This window comes from Podarcis bocagei, assembly GCF_964188305.1.
Source record: "Podarcis bocagei genome assembly, chromosome: 6".
Taxonomy (NCBI): Eukaryota; Metazoa; Chordata; class Lepidosauria; order Squamata; family Lacertidae; genus Podarcis; species Podarcis bocagei.
In genome coordinates this window covers 46,310,092-46,329,067 of record NC_138130.1, presented here as the reverse complement: position 1 = coordinate 46,329,067, position 18,976 = coordinate 46,310,092, and the positions used below count along the sequence as shown (strand labels likewise).

The 18,976-nt window shown below is 37.8% G+C and overlaps 1 protein-coding gene across 10 annotated transcripts in view; it reads left to right on the top strand.

The window, feature by feature from the left end:
• DMD (dystrophin) overlaps positions 1-18,976 on the top strand; it is a 1,036,503-nt gene that overhangs the window by 705,405 nt on the left and 312,122 nt on the right. For all 10 annotated transcript variants that reach the window (XM_081197764.1, XM_081197771.1, XM_081197761.1 and 7 more), the window contains 2 exons: positions 8,438-8,539; positions 13,373-13,481. In XM_081197764.1, coding sequence (XP_081053890.1) covers positions 8,438-8,539; positions 13,373-13,481 — 211 coding nt within the window. The remainder of the gene's footprint in view (positions 1-8,437; positions 8,540-13,372; positions 13,482-18,976) is intronic.

Genomic DNA, 18,976 nt, shown 5'->3' with positions numbered 1-18,976 from the left:
CAGTTCTGTATCCTACCACAGAGGTCACTATTGAGGTAAAGTACAGGTCTTGTGGAAATACACTGTTCCAGCCTTCCCCCCCCCCTAGAACTGCTAGAATTACACTCAGGGTCCAGCTGAATTCCATCAGCTGGCATCAAAGAGAGGTCTTCTCATGGGGAGGACTTTGTTCATGCAGAGACTTGACTTCTCCATTTAAGATACTGTCGCTCATGCAGGCTCAGGGCTATGCTCTGCTGCCCCGCTGTATGCTGGCTTCTACAAGGGTTCCAACTCTTCCGCATTCCCAGATATAGTCAGGTTGTAGGCTTCACTAAGGAACAGGGTCATCTAGGTTGAAGAATTCTCCAGCTGAGCCATGACACAAGTAAAGGAAAAGAAAAGTCATGCATGAAAAGGAAAAGAAGACATTTCATCAGAAGTTCTCCACTGATGCAAGTGATTGGTGGATTTAAGAAGGCCCCCGTCTGCATTCCTGAAGCCGGTTAGGATTGGGTAGAAAGACTCCTCTGCTAACAGGAAAAATCCACGGTTGTGGAGGCCACCCCTCGGTCCACAAAAAGGGTCCTTTTGCTATGCCAGCCTCAATATAGTGGTGAACCTCCTCCAATGTCCCTACTTTCCACCCAAATTAGCAAGCTTTGGATGTGGTAGTGCCTCCCTGCTCCATTGCCCTTTCAGGTACTGTTAGGATTGCTCTGCCTGTTTAGTTGGTGGTGTTATAATACTCATGGTAAAGATGGATAAATGTGACATTTACTTTACTTTTCCATTTTCTGAGGAGATGAGTTGTATTTTGCCACCTAGTGTTATTAACACCTAAACATTATGTCAGAGTAAAACTGTTTAATTTGTGGATATTTAATTTGACTACTACTGCTGCTACTCTTGAACAGTTATATATCATTATATACTAGTGGGTTTCAACATATGCATGTCAGAAGTGGTATAGGCCTTTGTAAATTTATATACCACTCTTCATCAAGAGATCCCAGAGCGGTTCACCGAATAAAATACAAGCAAATAATTAAACCAAAACAACAAAACAATAACCCCACAGATGCATTTAAAAGTCTGTGGGATATCAATCAGCCAATTACTGTAGGTCTTTTCTCAAATCTTAGTTTCTACGGCAGGGTAACAGTACGCAAACATTAAATTAAATTATTGACTTCCTGTTTTTAAATGTCTTTCGCAGTAACCAAGACACTTTGATATGGTTCACACAAGACATAATTTGATTTTTTATTTCCAATCTTAATACTGTTACAACTAATCTGTTCTCTTTCCTCTAACATCAGAAACCCTTTGTGGTTTTTCTGGTAGTGGGCGTACAGAGACTAACTATATAGCCTATCTCTTCTTTCACCCAGCTGTTTCATTGCCTCCCTGAATCCCATAAAGAACTTTAATTGTCAATAAACAATCTTAAACTCATCCTTTAAGCAAAACGTTATATTCCCAATAAAAAGCTAGAAAGGCCTATGCCAGGATAATCAGTCCAGGCTATTAATGCTTCAGCAACTGATCGCAAATCTCATTGCATACTTACACACAAAGGAAAACTAAGTAGATCTAGATTGCAAAGCTACACACACTTACTAAGGATTAAATCTCATGGAATTCAGTGGTCCATATGTTTATTTAAAATCATTTGTACCCTACTCTTCCTAAGGATAAAACAAAGAAAGAACAAACAGACAAAACAATAAAATATAACAGGAAATGCAGAACAAAAGAATATAACACAGAACCCAGCATGTCTAGGGTGGCTCAAAAGCATAATTAAAAATAAATGTTTTAACTGGCTGCCTAAATGTAAGCAGTGTGAGAGACATACAAATCTTCTGTAGGAGGAAGTTCCAGAAGTGGTGGGCTTCATAAGGTGGCAACCTCTTGCGGGTTGTCTTCTTACAAATATTTGAGACACTGTACCTCAAAACTCCCAATAACCTCTCTTAGTGGTTTCAAGTAGATATTCAAAAGCATGGGGTATAGAGTAGAATCTTGAGGAATCCCACAAGGCAACGGCCATGAGGTCGAACCAAAGTCACCCAGCATCATCTTCTTGAAACATGCCTTCATGGAGAGCCAGAACCACTGCAAAGTGGTTTCTCTAGTGCCTAGCTCAAACAGACAAACCATACCATAGTCAAATGTACAAAATACTACTGAGAGCATCTGCAGCATCAGCAGGGATGTGCTCCCCCTGTCTAATATTTGGCAGTGGTCATCCACCAAGGCAACCATTCCCATTTCATTCTCATGACCAGATTTGAAGCCAGATTGAAATGAGTAGAGAAATCGGTTTCATCCAGGAAAACGTGGAGCACACATACATAGTATGTGGGCAAAAAGTTCCTGACAAATCTAGCAAGAGATTTCAGGAATCCAGCAGTTGTCACAGAATAGGGCTAATAATGGAAAATATTTATAAAGAAAATGTGTGAGAATTCTGAGAGCTCAATGAAGTGGCCAACATGAATCTCTGCCAGTAATGTTCTGAAGTAGCTGATGTGATTAATTTTATAAGTAATTATATGTTGTAAGGCAGCTCAGGTATTTTAGGAATATCTTAGCTACTTACCATACAGCTAAGCTTAGCTTAATTAGGGAATTTTATTTATGGTAGAATTCAGTAGTTGAGAGACCTAGATTTAAAATAGGCTAATCTTATGCTTTATATACACAGAATAGCTATCTTACTAAATATATATCCCATCAACAGCAAACCGCTCCATATTTATAATGATTTTTGCCCCATAATAATTTCTTCAGTAACAATTTGTAAGGATAAAATAAAGACTTTGATAAGTTATAGAGATGAGTATCAGGGGAAGCATCTATCATGTTAATATGCTAATCATTGTGTGCATGCTATTTATCACAATACATTTAATTGACAGCAGATTGCTTTTACGGTAAAAGATAAGAATGCCAACAAAAGGGATATGAATGAAAACAAAGCATGAAGAAAAATTAATTAGATCACCTTCCTGAATTAGACTGACCAAAAGAAGAGCTAATTTCCCTTTTAAAAATATACCAGTGGCAGATGAATAGTAAAGTTAAACAGGCGTTGTCCTTTATGTGTAATGTATTCTTGTAATGAATGTCACGGTTCTAATCAATAGAATTCAGCACTGGTTCTTTTCCTTTTTATTCATATCTCAGTAGTGTCAATAATTATTTTCAGTTCAGCACATTCTTATGAAAGCAATAGCTCAGTAATTGAGCACATGCTTAGAAAGCAGAATATCCCAATTTCAGTCCCTGGCACCTACTGTAGCTAAAAGAATCAGGTGGCAGTTGATGTGACCTCTGCTTGAAAACCCTGGAAAGACACTGCTTTCTACCACCTTGGGCTAGTAAAACAGCTACAGCCATTTCTAGACCAGGATAGCGAGACTGTTGTTCTCAGTGCACTGGTACGACTGCTCTTCAGATTGGCCTGGAAGCTGCAAAATGTGGAGTCTTGGCTGCTCACTGGGACAAGATTTCCCTACCATGTTATGACACTACCGAAAAAGTTGCACAAGCTGACATTCAAGGTTCTGGTTCTGGTGTATAAAGCCCAATTCAGCTTGGGATCTGGATGCCTAAAAGATTGTATACATACAATTGATCACTGTGCTTTGCAGATGAGGTCCTCCTGCAGATACCATCTTATCAGGAGGTCTGTTCCACACAGTGTAGGAATCAGATCTTGAGTGTTGTGGCTCCTACCCCTTCATAAAGGGAAATCCTGTTGGTGAAAGGTGGGACTCTGCAGTGCCATCTGGTGTCAGTGTTATAACGCATACAGTCATACCTTGCTTCTTGAACAGAATGTGTTCTGGGCGTCTCTTTAACTCCCAGAACCATTCAAAAACCAAGGTGTGGCTTCTGATTGGCTGCAGGAGCAACCTGCACCCAATCGGAAGCTGTGCCAGATGTTCGGCTCCTGAAAACCATTCGAAAACCGGAACACTCACAAAGCATTTCAGATCCATGGTACAACTGTATAAAACACTTTATCTTTATGAATGTAGCTGAGTCCTTACGTGACTCTGAAGAATATTCATACAGCAAAATATCAGGACCAGTGGGGCTTTGCCTTAATAGCATCTCCTGCACTTAAATAAGGACGAGTACCAAAGTACCAATATTTCCTAGCACTTTTGGGGGTAAGAAATAACTTTTTAAAGGCAATAACATACACAGTAAAGGGAGACAAATGTCAAAAATAGATCTTCATAGTGTATATGAATTGGCTTTTTGAAGATGTATGTCATGTTAGAATCACTTTTCTGAAGGCATTCGTTTCAAAAAATAGTTTATAGCAAAGAAGGATTCATGAGGAATCTTTCCAAAAAACTTACTTTCTGCAGGGAAGACTGACTATATTCTAGACAATTAGCACAAAAGAGCAATTAATGTTTTTTCAGTATATATGAGTAGGAGGGCACTATCTACTTAGTCATGGAAAGAAGGCTGTGTAATTATCTTAAGTTTAGGTAAGCAGAAGTCACGCTGTGCTGAACTGTCATGGCCTTCAATTCTTGGTGTAAAAGTTGCTGATTTGAGGTAGAATGGAGCTCCTGCCAAAAAAGTCACTCAATATAAAACAAAGCCTGTCCATGTGTTCCCATTAGTCTTCAATCTCCTTTCTGTAGCCTCTTCCTTCTGACCTCCTTCTTTTAGCAATCTTTGCTCTTTATGTGGGCAGGGAAGAAGATGGGAAAGGATCAGATAGCTGGCCAGGCCACGAGGCCACTCCCAGCCACACTGTGTTTGTATCTGATCTCCCTAGTTGCAGCATGGAGCAGACATGAGCCCCAGCTGTGTATAACTCACCCCAAAAATGTCTACCAAAAACTGGTTCTAGAGCTGAATGGTGATTCATAGATCTATGCTTGCAAAAACTGAGCAAGTAAATCAAATTAGTAAGGTAGATAACTAGCCATTTTGCTGACTGCTAGAGCTACGAATAAATCACCTATTTGTATCAACTATTGATTATATGAAATGAATGCATATATAAGCTGTCTATATTAATGTTACACTGTTTATTCTCAAACTTGGGAATACATTGCAAGTAAGATGGAAGTAGAACAGAAATGTTCTAAAATGTCTAGGATTTTATTTGCTTAGGGAAAATAGTGCAGGAGAAAAACATCTGAGAGTTTGTGAAATACTTTAATTTCAAAATAAATAATTTGCTGTGGCATTTGCAAATACTTAAAAAGCTTGAAGTATTTCAGAAAAGAAACTGTAGGATCATCATAACATTCACAACAAGTCTATCTATGAGCCTTTGAATATCATCCAGAAGTGAAAGCAACTTGTCTTTCTTCCTCGTCTTTGAAATAAATGAAAACAAAAGGATTATTAAAGGAAACAATAAGGATTTATTCATGGAAGACTATAACAAGATGTCAGTATTAGGTCCCTAAAACTGATTCTGAGCTATGCATTCTTGTGAAGTTCACTCATGCACTCATATGTTTTACAAAGAATAAATCCATTGAGAACATTGCTAGCAAGCTATTAATAATGGATTTTTGTGTGTCAGAAATTAAAAATGCTTCTGTTGACTGCTGAACAAAATGTATGCTTTTGTATATTTTTTTAACAGAAAGATGGGATAGAAGTGCTAACAATAAATGTAAAAAGTAAATTTAAGGACTGTGCGCAGATTAAGGTTGCAACCCCATACACACTTAACTAGGATTGGATCCTGCTGAGCACTCTGGAATTAACTTCCAAATAAATATGTATAGAAAACCATTGTAAATTTACTGCACTTGGTATGCACTGAAATTAGTGGGACTTAAATCATGACTGACAGTGCAGTGCAATACTAGCCATGTATACTCAGTCCCAACCCAGTTTACCTGGATTACTCTGAATTCAATAGGACTTACTTTTGAGTAGGCATGGCTAGACTAGTTAAGATTGAAATGGGAACTAAGAGGAAGTAACTTAACCTGGAACCCATCATGTTTTGATACTTATTTATTTAACAAAATTTATATACCACTTGATTGATTGATTGATTGATTGATTGAGAAAAACCTTTAAGTGGTTAATAACCTCTAAATGTTTTGACAGTGCAGTATATTTCAATGTTGGGCTTAACTCAAACTTAAGCTTCAGAGGAAAAATAGGTTCAGCTTGAAAATGGACTTTACTTTTGAGAAACCTTTCTAAAACAAAGGTTTACAAGGATGGTGCAGCGGAGTTTCTAAGGGTGATATTCAACTAAGCTTTACTCAAAGTTGAACCATTAATACACAGCCTTCATTTACATTGCAGTGACTTATTGTTCCTTGTTTGCATGGGGTATGGAAGGGTGGCTATATATCAGTTTTTAAAATATCTAAATTTTAGTTGGTCTCTTGGAGTATTTTGAAGTATGTCAAGGTAAACAGAATAATAAAGGAATAGCAAGAGAAGGAAAATCTAACTTATTCTAAATACACTAATCAGGAATAAAAACCTATTAGTTGGACTGAAAAGGTATTTAATTATTTGAAAGTGGGAATTATAAAATACTTGATAAAATATGCCAAAGGATAAATACTAGTAGACAGAAGACGTTAGGACATGAAAGGTTTTAAAAAAAAACCAAGAAAAACTGTCAGGCAAACATCAAGAGCAACTTGACAACAGAAAGCTGAAGAATGAAATGATACTTTGCAAATATTTAGAATGACATTGAACTGGACACTTTAAAGAGCAGAATGCATTTTTCATTTCTCCATCATTGACATGATTTGGTTGAATTCCAAGACAGTGAACACCTTGCTGTACAATTTTGTCTAGTGTCAAACTTTTGCAGTACAGTTTTGTCTACTGGGACAGATGACTGAGATGGGATAAAAAAGAAAGATAGTCACTGTGTATAGCTAGTGGCATAACAGAAAGGAAGCATTTGAAAAAGCTGCCAGAAGTAGATCAAACTACAGAAGGAAAAAGAAAAAAAAACCTGTTTCAGTAAGCCATATAGCACTGCATCATAGTGAGGTTTCCCTTTAGAAAAAGAATAACGAAAAAGCCCCATCTGTCAAATGTTATGTTAGTCATGGCCCTTTCCTTGTAATTTAAATTAAAAGGCATCCCTTCTAACATTAATGCCATTTACATACATGTCTCAGGTGAAAGGGTGATTGTTTATTTAAAATATTTATATCCATTCTTTCCTCCAAAAAGTTCAAGGTGCCTGCAAGATAAAATGATACATTAATACTAAAACCGCAGCAGGAAATAACAGAATACATAAGGAATGAAGATTATTAAAAAATCAGACAGGTGAAATCAGTTCCATAAAATAGTGATGCCTAAAGTTTCCTAAAAAGGAAGGGGTTTTTTTCTTAACCAATTTACAATCAACCAATAGAGAAAAAGCAAGACAGGCTGTGCTTGGGAGAGAATTCTGAGACCTGCTACTTGTGGTTTTTTAAAATTCTGTTTTGTTAAAATGCCTACTAGTTATATCAGCTTGGATAGCTCAGTTGGTTAGAGCATGGCACTGTGCTGATGAGCTTACAAAGAGAACATCCCCCCCCCTTTTTAAACTCATATGAAACATGCCTGCTACAGACCAATCCATCCCTACTCAGCAGTTTATTCCAGTGAGTTTAATGGGGCTTACTCCTAAGCAATTGGCAATTCTGATAATTACGGTAAATAAGATCCCTGTGTTTTTTGTCTTTACAGTAGCATCCCAAGCCCTAACATGAAGTGTTTTTCCAGCTCTTTACTAGCCAGTTTTGGGTCTGAATTTTTAGAGCAATATCAGTGGTTTGTGGACCTGGGTATTCCACCAACAGGGCCAGCTCTCCAAAAGCCTCTAGGTTGCTCATGCCTTAAGTAGATGTCCCTCAGTAGTAATGAATTTCTGCTCTTTCCTGACATTAACTATGAAGAATATGTTCTTTTCCTAACACTGACAAGTAACCAATTTAAATCAAATTAACATAAAACTAAGTTATTTTTAATAAGACGGAATCCATGCATTTCAAAACAACAACACCACCAAGCGGTTTTTTATTAAGAGAATGGTTTAGGAAAGCTGTTTAAAGAGTCTTCTGTGGTCCCATTAACCTCTCCCAATTTTTGCAAGGTCAGCTGCTGGTGTGGAATAGTTTCTCTTAAATGATTTGCTATTTCTTGTTTGCATTTTGACTAAATTCTGTGACATTGGTTTACTGAAACCTTCATGGGTGACTGCCTATATTACTATTTATTTTACTACATTTATGCCATATGACCTGTATTTTATTTTGCAATAATCTCCCCGTTTCCTTCATTGCTGTTTTGCTGAACTATTCCCATTACTACTCCAAAGAAGAAACTAATCTACAGGGTGTATACAGCTTCCCAGGGAGCCTTCAGACTTTGATTTTATTGCTTAGAGTAGAGGTAATCTACACTGTGTATTTTTATTTTTCAGGAAATTGAAGCAGCCGTGATAGCTAAACAGCCGGATGTGGAAGGGATTTTGTCTAAAGGGCGTCATTTATACAAAGAAAAACCAGCCACTCAACCCGTAACGGTAATGAAGCAACCTTCGTAATATCTATTACTGCATAATGGGTTATGCCTCCCCTGTTGTACAATTGTCCTTGATGCAATGTATTTGAAACTTTGAGTCTTTCTAAGGTACCAGAGAAATACATGTTATGCTTTCAGCTAAAGCTTTTTAGATTTCATTTTTATTGCTTATTCTTATATCCCACCCTCCATCACTTTCATGATCCCAGAGCAGATTTTAAAAAGTAAAATATAAAAACCCCAATAATTCAGTAAAGTTTCCAGCTCAGCTGATAATGGATCAGTCCCCATTGTGAGAATAAAAATAAATAATTGCTGTTGGAAGATAGCCAACAACAGCACCAATCAAATCTCAGGAGGGAGTGAGTTGCATAGCTAGGGAGCCACTGCTGAAAAGGCTGTATCCCAAGTCACAACACAGTGTGCCTCACTTATGGGCTACATCATGAGAAGGGCCTAACTGCATATCTTAATCCATGGGCAGGTTGGTGTAGGGTCTCAAATCACCCAGGGCCTTATACATTAAAGTCAACACCTTGAATTGGGAATGATAACATGTTGGCAGCTGATGCAAAGCCTCTCTAAATCTTATTCAATTTTCAGTTTCTTCCACCTGATCAATAAAGTAGTCCCATTCAAAACGCAAACTACAATTCTGCCAGGGAAAACCAGTTCTTTTTTTCTGGGGGGACGCAGGGGTACACATACCCCTAAACATTTTGTGAATCTAAGTTTGGCCTCATTGAGGGGCAGTATTTCAATATGAGTAGGAAAATGAGAACATCCCTAAACATTTTTTTAAGAAAAAAAGCACTGGGGAAAACTTTGCCCATCATGTGTGAATAGTGTGTGAGGTGGGTAGGAGAGAAAGGGAGAAGGCTGGGCCACCTTTTATGCCATCTTCCTTTCTTTATTTGCCATTCATAGACTGCCTTGTGCCAGGTCCTTTCCACTTCTTCCATCAAATTGAGCGGCACGGGTCCCCTTCTGCTAAAAGTAGCTCTGGATATGTTTGAGGATGTAGTGTTTGATGGGTCATTATAATTTTTGTTGTTGTTGTTAAATCAGATTTCTGTTGCAGCTACCATATTCAGCACTGAAGCAGGATAAAATGTAGGACCTTAGTTTAAATCAGCTTCAGACTTCTATAGATAGACTGTGATAAGAAGTTTGCCCTTGCTTATACAGTGTATCATACTATGAGTCTATTTTTTCTTCATGTTTGCTTTTTTAATTTTAAAATGTGAGCTGTTTAATTTTTAAAATATTATTTACTTCCTATAGATACAATACAATGGATTGAATCGAGACATGCTCAACTTTGTTTGCATAGGAAAAAAAGCTTCAGGGAAGCAATATTTATCAATCTTCCTTCCCTGGGCACCCGCCCGTATCTCCCCAAAAGCTGCTCTCGAAGGTTGGAAGACCTCTAGAACAGTGTGGAGAGTGCTGCTGGTGGCCGCAGGGGCTTTGGTGAAAACTACCCTGTTCCTCCATCAGAAAGCCTCCATTGTATCCCAGTTCCTTTTGTAAATGGAAGGAGCAAGTCTGGAATCCAATCCATTAATTCAAACCCTCACATCCATATCTTTTGCCCAAATTAAAATATAGTCCTCCCAAGACTATATCACTTCATAGTGAAGTTGAGATGCCAGGAAGAGTTGGGCTTAGCTGCCCCCCTATTTTATTCAAGTTGGCACCCCAGTAGTAGCAGTGTGGGAATATGGGAATGTTTAACTCTGTCCCATTTCACTGGTGACTCCCCATCTCAGCTGCTAGTAGTACCATGTTTGAAATCCTACAGGTATTTGTACTTTTCTTCTTGGAGGTATAGCATCAGCTTTCAGTGGTGAGCCATACAGCTCATAGCTATCTATGGTAATTTCACGTACAGTTCGGCTCTTTACCATGTACAATTACACAAGAATACCGTCACTGCTTTCAAATATATAATGGAAATATTTTTAAAAATAAATAAAGTTAGCAGTTTCCTATGGTGGGGGAACATATCCCTCATCTGTGTATTTATTACAAGGATGACTAATAGTCCTTTCTACACAAAACATGAGCTGATTTAATTTGCTACATAGATAAAAAGAAACATTTAGACTAAAGAGTACAGTATGCTCAAAAGCCATGTTTCTTATATATGTTGAAGCTTATTTCAATAAATACAGATAATATTAAATAATTCTACTGGTAGACTATTGCAAGTAACATGGTATTTTCCTTGTAATAAATTTGGCTTACTTATTAGGCAGTGTTGCACAGTTTGACCCTGAAAAATGAAAAAGATGGAACACTTCTTGCAGCACTTGTTGCAAGGCCTAGGATCTGTAATTGGCAGGGTCGGGTACCTGTTGCGTCAAGAAGGCAGGTTATCATTTCAAAGATCAGAAGCAACTACCACTGCTCCCTATCCCATCTTATCTTGCACAGAAGCCTACCTGAATGCTTATGGCAATGGGCAAATGGACACATTGGGGAAAGGAGTGAGCACATCATCCTAGTCTGCATCTCACATCTTGCTACTTATTAGCACTAGTTTTGTTCCATCACTTCTCACAGAAGCCTGGTTAGATGATCTTAGCCCATGCATCTCAAATGTGCACATCAGAGCTAGGGACTTAGGCAACCCCTGGATTGAGTGATTGGTATTCAGTGGCCATTGATTGGGGTCCCTGTGTATGAGTGTGGGGCATGCAAGTCACTGCTTCATCTCTCCCTGCTAGGTCCTATGGCTCCAGATGTGCTTAGTACAGATTGCTAGATGTAAACGAAGGCACCAGGCCACACACAGCAGTGGATGGGAGCTCCAAGACAGTATTTCAATGGATACCAGAACAAGCATACTCATTCACATGCATATCCTAATTCTCTCTTCTCACAATTAAAATGTGCTTGAGGGTGTAGAAGATTCAATGTTATCAATATCTGATGAATTTTGTGTCTCATCATACTATTAATCTGTGCTCTCCCTAGAGACCTAGAGATGTAACGTTAGACTGTTTTGCCTCTTTTCATTTGACAAATGTTCTGTGACATTGGGGAGGTGGTAATTCTGTATTGATTTACTATGGATGTTTGTATGTGATGCCAATAAAAGGTTTGATAATGATGATTAATCTGTACCATAAGAATGCAGTACCTGAACACTATAATTCAAATGGCATATTTAGTGCTACTGTTTTGTCAGATGACAAAATAGTAGCCTAGATTTCTTCACTGTTCTTCCTTCGTATGTTTGAAAATTCTTTGTTCCTCAATAAATGAGTTGAACTGTAATAAAATGAGGAAAAATGGGTCCCACAATACTTAGCACAGGAGGTAAGATATTTAGATCTTGTTGACAAAAAGTAATTGATAAGGGCAAACAGAAAAGAGGGCATTCAAATCTGCCAGTTCCCATTTCCTCAAATAAGTACTGTAAATTGACAGTACTTGACATTATGAGAAGTTTTCAGCTACACATACATTCAGTCATCCTCAATGTCTTAGCTACTTAAAAAAAATATTTTTAGTTGGGGAATAACACTGTTTTCAGAATTTAGACTATCTGTTTTCACAAAATGTCAAATTGTGTTTAAAATACCACATACTACATGTGAATGTTGGGTACTGCCACTCTGTTTGGGGATATAATAATACGTTTGATAGAAGAGTCTGTGGGGATATTATCTTCTCTTTCTTGCTTACTTACAAAAGGCACTGAATTTCAAAGATATACAGGATCCCTGTTTTGCAGTCCTTTTGAAGCTACATTTGTTTCCAGTGGGGAATGAATGGTTAGCTTAGTAATCTATCTATCTATCTATCTATCTATCTATCTATCTATCTATCTATCTATCTATCTATCTATCATCTATATCTATCTATCTATCTATCTATCTATCTATCTATCTATCTATCTATCTATCATCTATCTATCTATCTATCTATCTATCTATCTATCATCATCAATATCCCTGGGTTTTGTTTTTGTTTTTTAATAAAATTATTACTAGGGGTAGAGTGATCAATTTTATTTGGGACTACAACATTTATATGGGACGCGGGTGGCACTGTGAGTTAAACCAAAGAGCCTAGGACTTGCCGATCAGAAGGTCGGCAGTTCAAATCCCCACGATGGGGTGAGCTCCCGTTGCTCAGTCCCTGCTCCTGCCAACTTAGCAGTTTGAAAGCACGTCAAAGTGCAAGTAGATAAATAGGTACCGCTCTGGAAGGAAGGTAAATGGTGTTCCCGTGAGCTGCTCTGGTTCACCATAAGCGGCTTAGTCATGCTGGCCACATGACCCGGAAGCTGTACGCTGGCTCCCTCAGCCAATAAAGTGAGTTGAGCGCCGCAACCCCAGAGTCGGCCATGACTGGACCTAATGGTCAGGGGTCCCTTTACCTTTACAACATTTATACCCTCATCAGCCATGATCAAGATGGAAATCTCCTTTCCTGTGCTACAATTAGTTTTTGAGGGAAAACTTCCATTGACATCAATTGAAGTATTGCTAATTTATTATTTTTTAAACCAGAAGTGGTTGCTAACCACACAAATGGAGTAATGTTTGGCCTGCAAGGGAACTACATGTTATGTTATTGGAACTTCCTCTACCTGCTTTAATAATGCCCAGGATTCTTCTCCCATTTCCCAGCACAGAGCAGTTCAGATTACTCCCAAGTCAAGATATGCTTTAAATTTAAATTTAAATTTTCCAATTTTCTGCTTCATTATCATATGTGCTGTTTTAACAGAATGACATATAATATAAAAAGCTGTGCTGTACACTTTTTCATCCCAGGTCTTTATGAAATGTTTAATATATCTGTCTTCCCATTTCAGAGAAAATTAGAAGATTTAAATACTGACTGGAAAGCAGTAAACCATTTAATACAAGTGTTGAAAGGAAAGCCAGTGTCTGGGCCCTCAGGAATTGTATCATCTGCTGTTGGTAAGTACTTTGATGTTTCAGTAATCTTCAAAGTTTATATGTAAATGTTAAAATGAAGGTATATTTCTAACGCTGGTGAGAAAGCTGATGCTGAAAGCCATACAAAGAACACTTATATTTATTATTTTCTATGGCTGCTCTATTGGCCTATTGAAAGAATATTCACACTACAAAGGCATAGTGATTTGAAACTAGTTCAGTTGTCATGGCTTTCCTCCAAGAATGTATGATTCTAAACATACTTTGAGGAGGGTGTTGAAAATACTTGACATTTGTTTCCTAGGAAGGAAGAATAGCTATTGAATTAGTATTACTTCATCTGTGGTGCAGATATACTCTAAGACAAAGTACAGTGGTACCTCTGGTTACAAACTTAATTCATTCCAGAGGTCTGTTCTTAACCTGAGGTACCACTTTACCTAATGGGGCCTCCCGCTGCTGCCGCGCCGCCAACACGCGATTTCTGTTCTCATCCTGGGGGAAAGTTCTTAACCCGAGGTACTGCTTCCAGGTTAGCGGAGTCTGTAACCCAAAGTGTTTGTAACCCGAGGTACCACAGCAATGGAATTATTAAATTTAGTTCATAAATTGATTTATAGGTTGTGCTGGATAAGAGCTTTTTAAAAAGAAGGCTACTTCCTGTTATATGTGCTAGATGAAAGTTGAAAGATAAGTTGGGAATTAAATTTTCATTCAATTTGATGTTGCAGTTCAGTAATGGCTTGATTGCTTTTACCTCCGTTCTGTTTTTTTGCATATGGGCTCATCCACACGTCTGCTTGTTGCATGCTTTCTAACCACAGGTCTGAGAGGTTTTTCACTTGCCCTGCTGCATTCCCAGGAAAACCCTGCTGTTTACTTCTGAATCATAGCAAATGTCAATAGGGTTTTCTGTGGATTGATGTTCTGATTCAGGCATTGTGTCTCTTGGAATAATAATGGGTTAATATATTCCTTAAGATACTACTTTTGTAATCTAAACCATGTTTATTTCTTAGTATGCATCTTTTATTTTAGTGAGATTTGATAACTATTCCTAGGTCTGAGGCTTATAATTGAAAGGCAATTTGATGGTATTGAGCTTAATATTGTCCTTGCTCACACATTTGTTTAAGGATTACTGGTACGTGGAAAGAGCAGTACAACCATTCCTAATGTCCCATAGCAGTAGCATGCCCTCCAGCATAATAAACAGAACCCATTTTTCTCACTAGGACATTTTTCTCACTTATTTGGCTGAATGCTATTTCAAAAGTCTCAGCACATGCATAAGGTTCCCATTTCAGCCACCAGTACTTTGAATTAAAGGATTTTAGGAAGACCTCCGTCTGAGATTTTGGAGAATCATTGTCCAATGGAAATTGTACCAGCTAGCAGTTTGACATTTAAAATACGAATTTCTGTAAACTTCACTAACCAAAGATTCCACTTGAATATCAGTAATAGAAATCACACTGTAATTATGAAGTAAGGGCAGGCTTTCATTTTATTTTTGGGAAAACTAATGTGTCAACTTAAGAATAGATTTTACATTACACTGATGATCTTCTTGACACTGAGAATACAAACTGCTTGGAATACTAATTATGAGAAGTGGCTCCCTATGTGGTTCATGTAATTTTCACTGTGCAAGCAGAACTCCAGAAAAATATTTTTCCTGATATGTTTAAAAGTTATTGAACCACATAGGAAACTGTATCACAGAAAACAATTTTCCAGGTGGTTACAAGTCCAAACTGGCTATATTTTTTATGGCAACCATGAACAGTCCCTCTTCTTCATACATGCAATCACTCAGGTGAGCACCCATATCTAACAGAATCATATGGGTGGAACTTCATTCCACCAGTGCTTTATTGGAGTACCTCTATACCTAGTCTATATATGTAGTCTGTAAACGTATATCTGGGATTAAGCTTCATTAAATAGTAGAACGTACTTCTGAGTAAACATATATAGGATTGCATTCTGAGGAACTTTCCAATTACATTTCTGGAAGTGTTTTCGGTAATTAACAATATTTATGGCAGATGTTCCTCTTGATGCATTCAAGAAGTAGATTAGGACATAAGGAGCAGGTTTTGTCAAGGAATACTTGGAAGTTTATGTTCACCTGCTGGAAGCATTGAAGTTTCAACAATTTGGACAGAAAACCTAAGGACCTGGCCTAAAAGAGGGAGTCTACAGCTGAGGAAGGGGTCTACAGTCGTCTGGCAAGAATCGTTGTCCTTTCTAGTTCTCAGGAAACAGATGCAGCTGGATAGTATTTTCAATTGAACAGACTGAACCTTCTTTTCTGCCTGACTGCCAGAGGCCTATTTAGGTTTGGTCTGTTAAGTGATTTTGTATCATGTTCCACATGCCCATGTGTTATCATCTAAGGACAGACTTAAGTCAGAGTCTTGCAGTAAGACTTCATAACAACCTCCTCTTTTCAGATGTCTTCAAATCTTACAAAACTGAATGAATTACCTCATGTTTACATTAGCCATTCAGTGAAACACTGGCCATTAGGTACTCATAAAGTACCATAACTATGGAGTATCATATGTATGGCAAAAAAGAAAAAAATTGCTGAGCATTGCACAGCAGTACTATTGGAGTTTATCACTTTCTGGAATTTCAAACTATATAGCCTATGGCTGTTCAGCTCAAGTCAAATGGATCTGGGAAGTCATCCTTAGTAATATTTGTGTAGGAAATTCATGCTATGTGTAGCAGTCCTGACAATGTTTTAGATCGTCTAAGGAAATTAAGATCCCGGGGGAGAGATTTTCAGATAATTCATTGGGGAGGCAAGTTTCATGACACACATGCTTAACAAATACATTATAGTACAAAACTGAATTTAGTGGTTTGATTTGAAGAATTTTCAAGGTCAAGACCCTGTTTCAAGAGAAGTTTTATTTTCAAGACAGTTGACATCGGACACAAAATGAAAGACAAACTCGCCTAATAAAAAGACAAAGAGTTCAGACTAACACAGCTACTCTTTTGGAATCCATCTAATAAAGCTTTCAGATTCAATTTACTCTCTGCATATAGCTTGAGGAATCTCTGGAGGTCATTCACAGCGTGTGCTTCAACACCAACAGGGAGAAATAATGAAAAGGACTTGGATAAAAAGCTGACACTATGCCTTCAAAATTGCATGAATAAAAGCATAATACGCTAGTTAATGGTTGAAATTCTCTGTGTTTTATAAGATTTTCTCTCTCATTCTCTGTCTTACTGCATGGATTTGTTACAGTACTAGTTTAGAGAATAAACACGAAAATAAAACATGTAAGCCGGAAGTCTGATTTAAACCAATAGAAAGTATGTTGGTACTTCGTATTTAACTTATCCTATTCCACTCCAAACACTTGGGATTCATTTCTGCAATACAGATACACAACTATACTTTATATGAGGAATATTTGTGACCTTTTGCTAGTATTAAGAGCATTCTTCAGTGTGCAGATCTGAACATATTTTGCCCCAATCTAGAAATAACTTCACACAATGAGATCTAGTTAGCCTCCTTGGAAAGCAGATGAACATTTGCACCTGTATGACATTGTAAGACCGGTAGGAAGGTTCACTCCTAATGACAGACAGCCGCATGAACGTGTGTATGAAAGAGAAAGACTGTGGGGTATCACTACCCACTTTTGCACTGACTCTGCCTACCACCGGCATGCAGCCCCCAGAAGTTTAGCTGCAAGGAATTGTGTGGTTCTCTGGATGACTCCAATTTCTCTATCATAGCATATGCAAAATAATAGTCTTAACAATAATAGACTAAAAAAAAGTCTATAATTTAAAAATATAGTTCCCCAATATTTTATTTTATACATAGGAGGTTTGCTTGTATTGAATATTTTCTACCATTATTATTGTTGTTGTTATTGTTGTTGTTATTGTTATTATTGTTATAATATTTATATTTATAGAATTCGTGTACCGCCCTATACTATACCCAGAGGTCTCAGGGCGGTTCACAGAACAAAATAAAAATATAAAACCACAAAATACATAATCAAAATAAAAACAACAACCCAGTCTTTATTTAGATGCTAACAAGTAACTTGTGCAAGCAAAATCAATGGTCCAGATCCGATAAAGCTAGAAAATCGGAAAGACACGACATTGTTTTAGAGACTATTTTGTAATGATATCAAAATGAATTTTTGCGCTGAGCTATGACACAAGGTTCTCAAGCAGCAGTCACTTTTGGAGGAGAGATCAGGATGAGCTGATCAATCATCTTTAGCATGGCCTCAGGAAAGTTTCACAGGGGCTGCCACAATAACAGTAACTTACAGGAGACTGGAATTTGAGATAGTTTATCTTTCAGGAAGATTTTGAATGGAGTAATACGTCCTGGCTGTGTGAACTTTATTAATGGGACTCCAGATTAGAAAGATAAAGTATAATCTTTAATCAGTGTCAAGGCTACTACTTAATCAGTGTCAGTGCCTGCTAAAGCCACAGCTGTAAATGGGTACAGATACGAAATTTTTGGGCATCAGAGATGAAGCAGCCAACTGACTGTTTTTAAAGCCAGTTCTTCTGCAATGTTTTATCTCTAAACATTTGTCTCTAAATGCCTTTATCTCTAAAACTTCTCTCATCAGCATTTTAATCATGAATATGTATTGCATTTTCAAGATAATTCAGCTATTATTGCTTTTGCAGAGCTTTCAGCTATTGAAATTGAGATTATGGCTTTTAAAGTTCACACCCATTTTATGTATTCGGAAACATACTTTTAAGATGCAGTGCAAAAGACTGGAAACAAGAATGGTTTCAGTGTGGAAAATTACTTCATTCTTCTCTGTGAAAAGCAGACCCAGAGTTTTGGATGTAGGTATTCTTTCCTTCCCAGCACCCTTGATGCATGCAGGACCACAACCAGCAGCGACTTGTTTGTGGACGCTGGTTTTATACAAGGATGGTTTGCATGCAAGAGTGTTTAAGCCAGTTTATCTGTTCTCATAACAGCTAAACTGAAATAGGTATGGGAACAAGGAAGAGAAAAAATATGCTTAGCTTTTTAAAACCCACCTTCATACTTCTTTCACTAGTTCTGTTCAAATCACTTAATATACATGCAGAACTTGCCCTTAGTTTTCTGATTTGTGACGCACCCGCCATAATTTGCTTCTTGGGATTCAAGTTTACAGTACCTTCATAGCAAGGGTGCCTAACTCGTGGCCTGAGGGGCCATATATGTTCCCTAAGGAGTTTTTGCTGATCCTCCAATTCCCCTAATAATTTGACTGCTGGATCTGCAAGGGGGGGGGTGTTAAAAAAATGCAGAGCAAAAGTTGGCGCTGTTTGAACTTCCCATAATGATTTTTAGCAATCGTATCTCTTTCTCTGTCTTGCGAGCAATTCACATGACATCCTCCTTACTCTTGCTAGAGCTTGTGGCCAGAGGGTGGTGATGCACACATAAATCTTAGTAGCAGGGAAGTCCCTGGGCTCACACCACCCTTAATTGAGCAAGA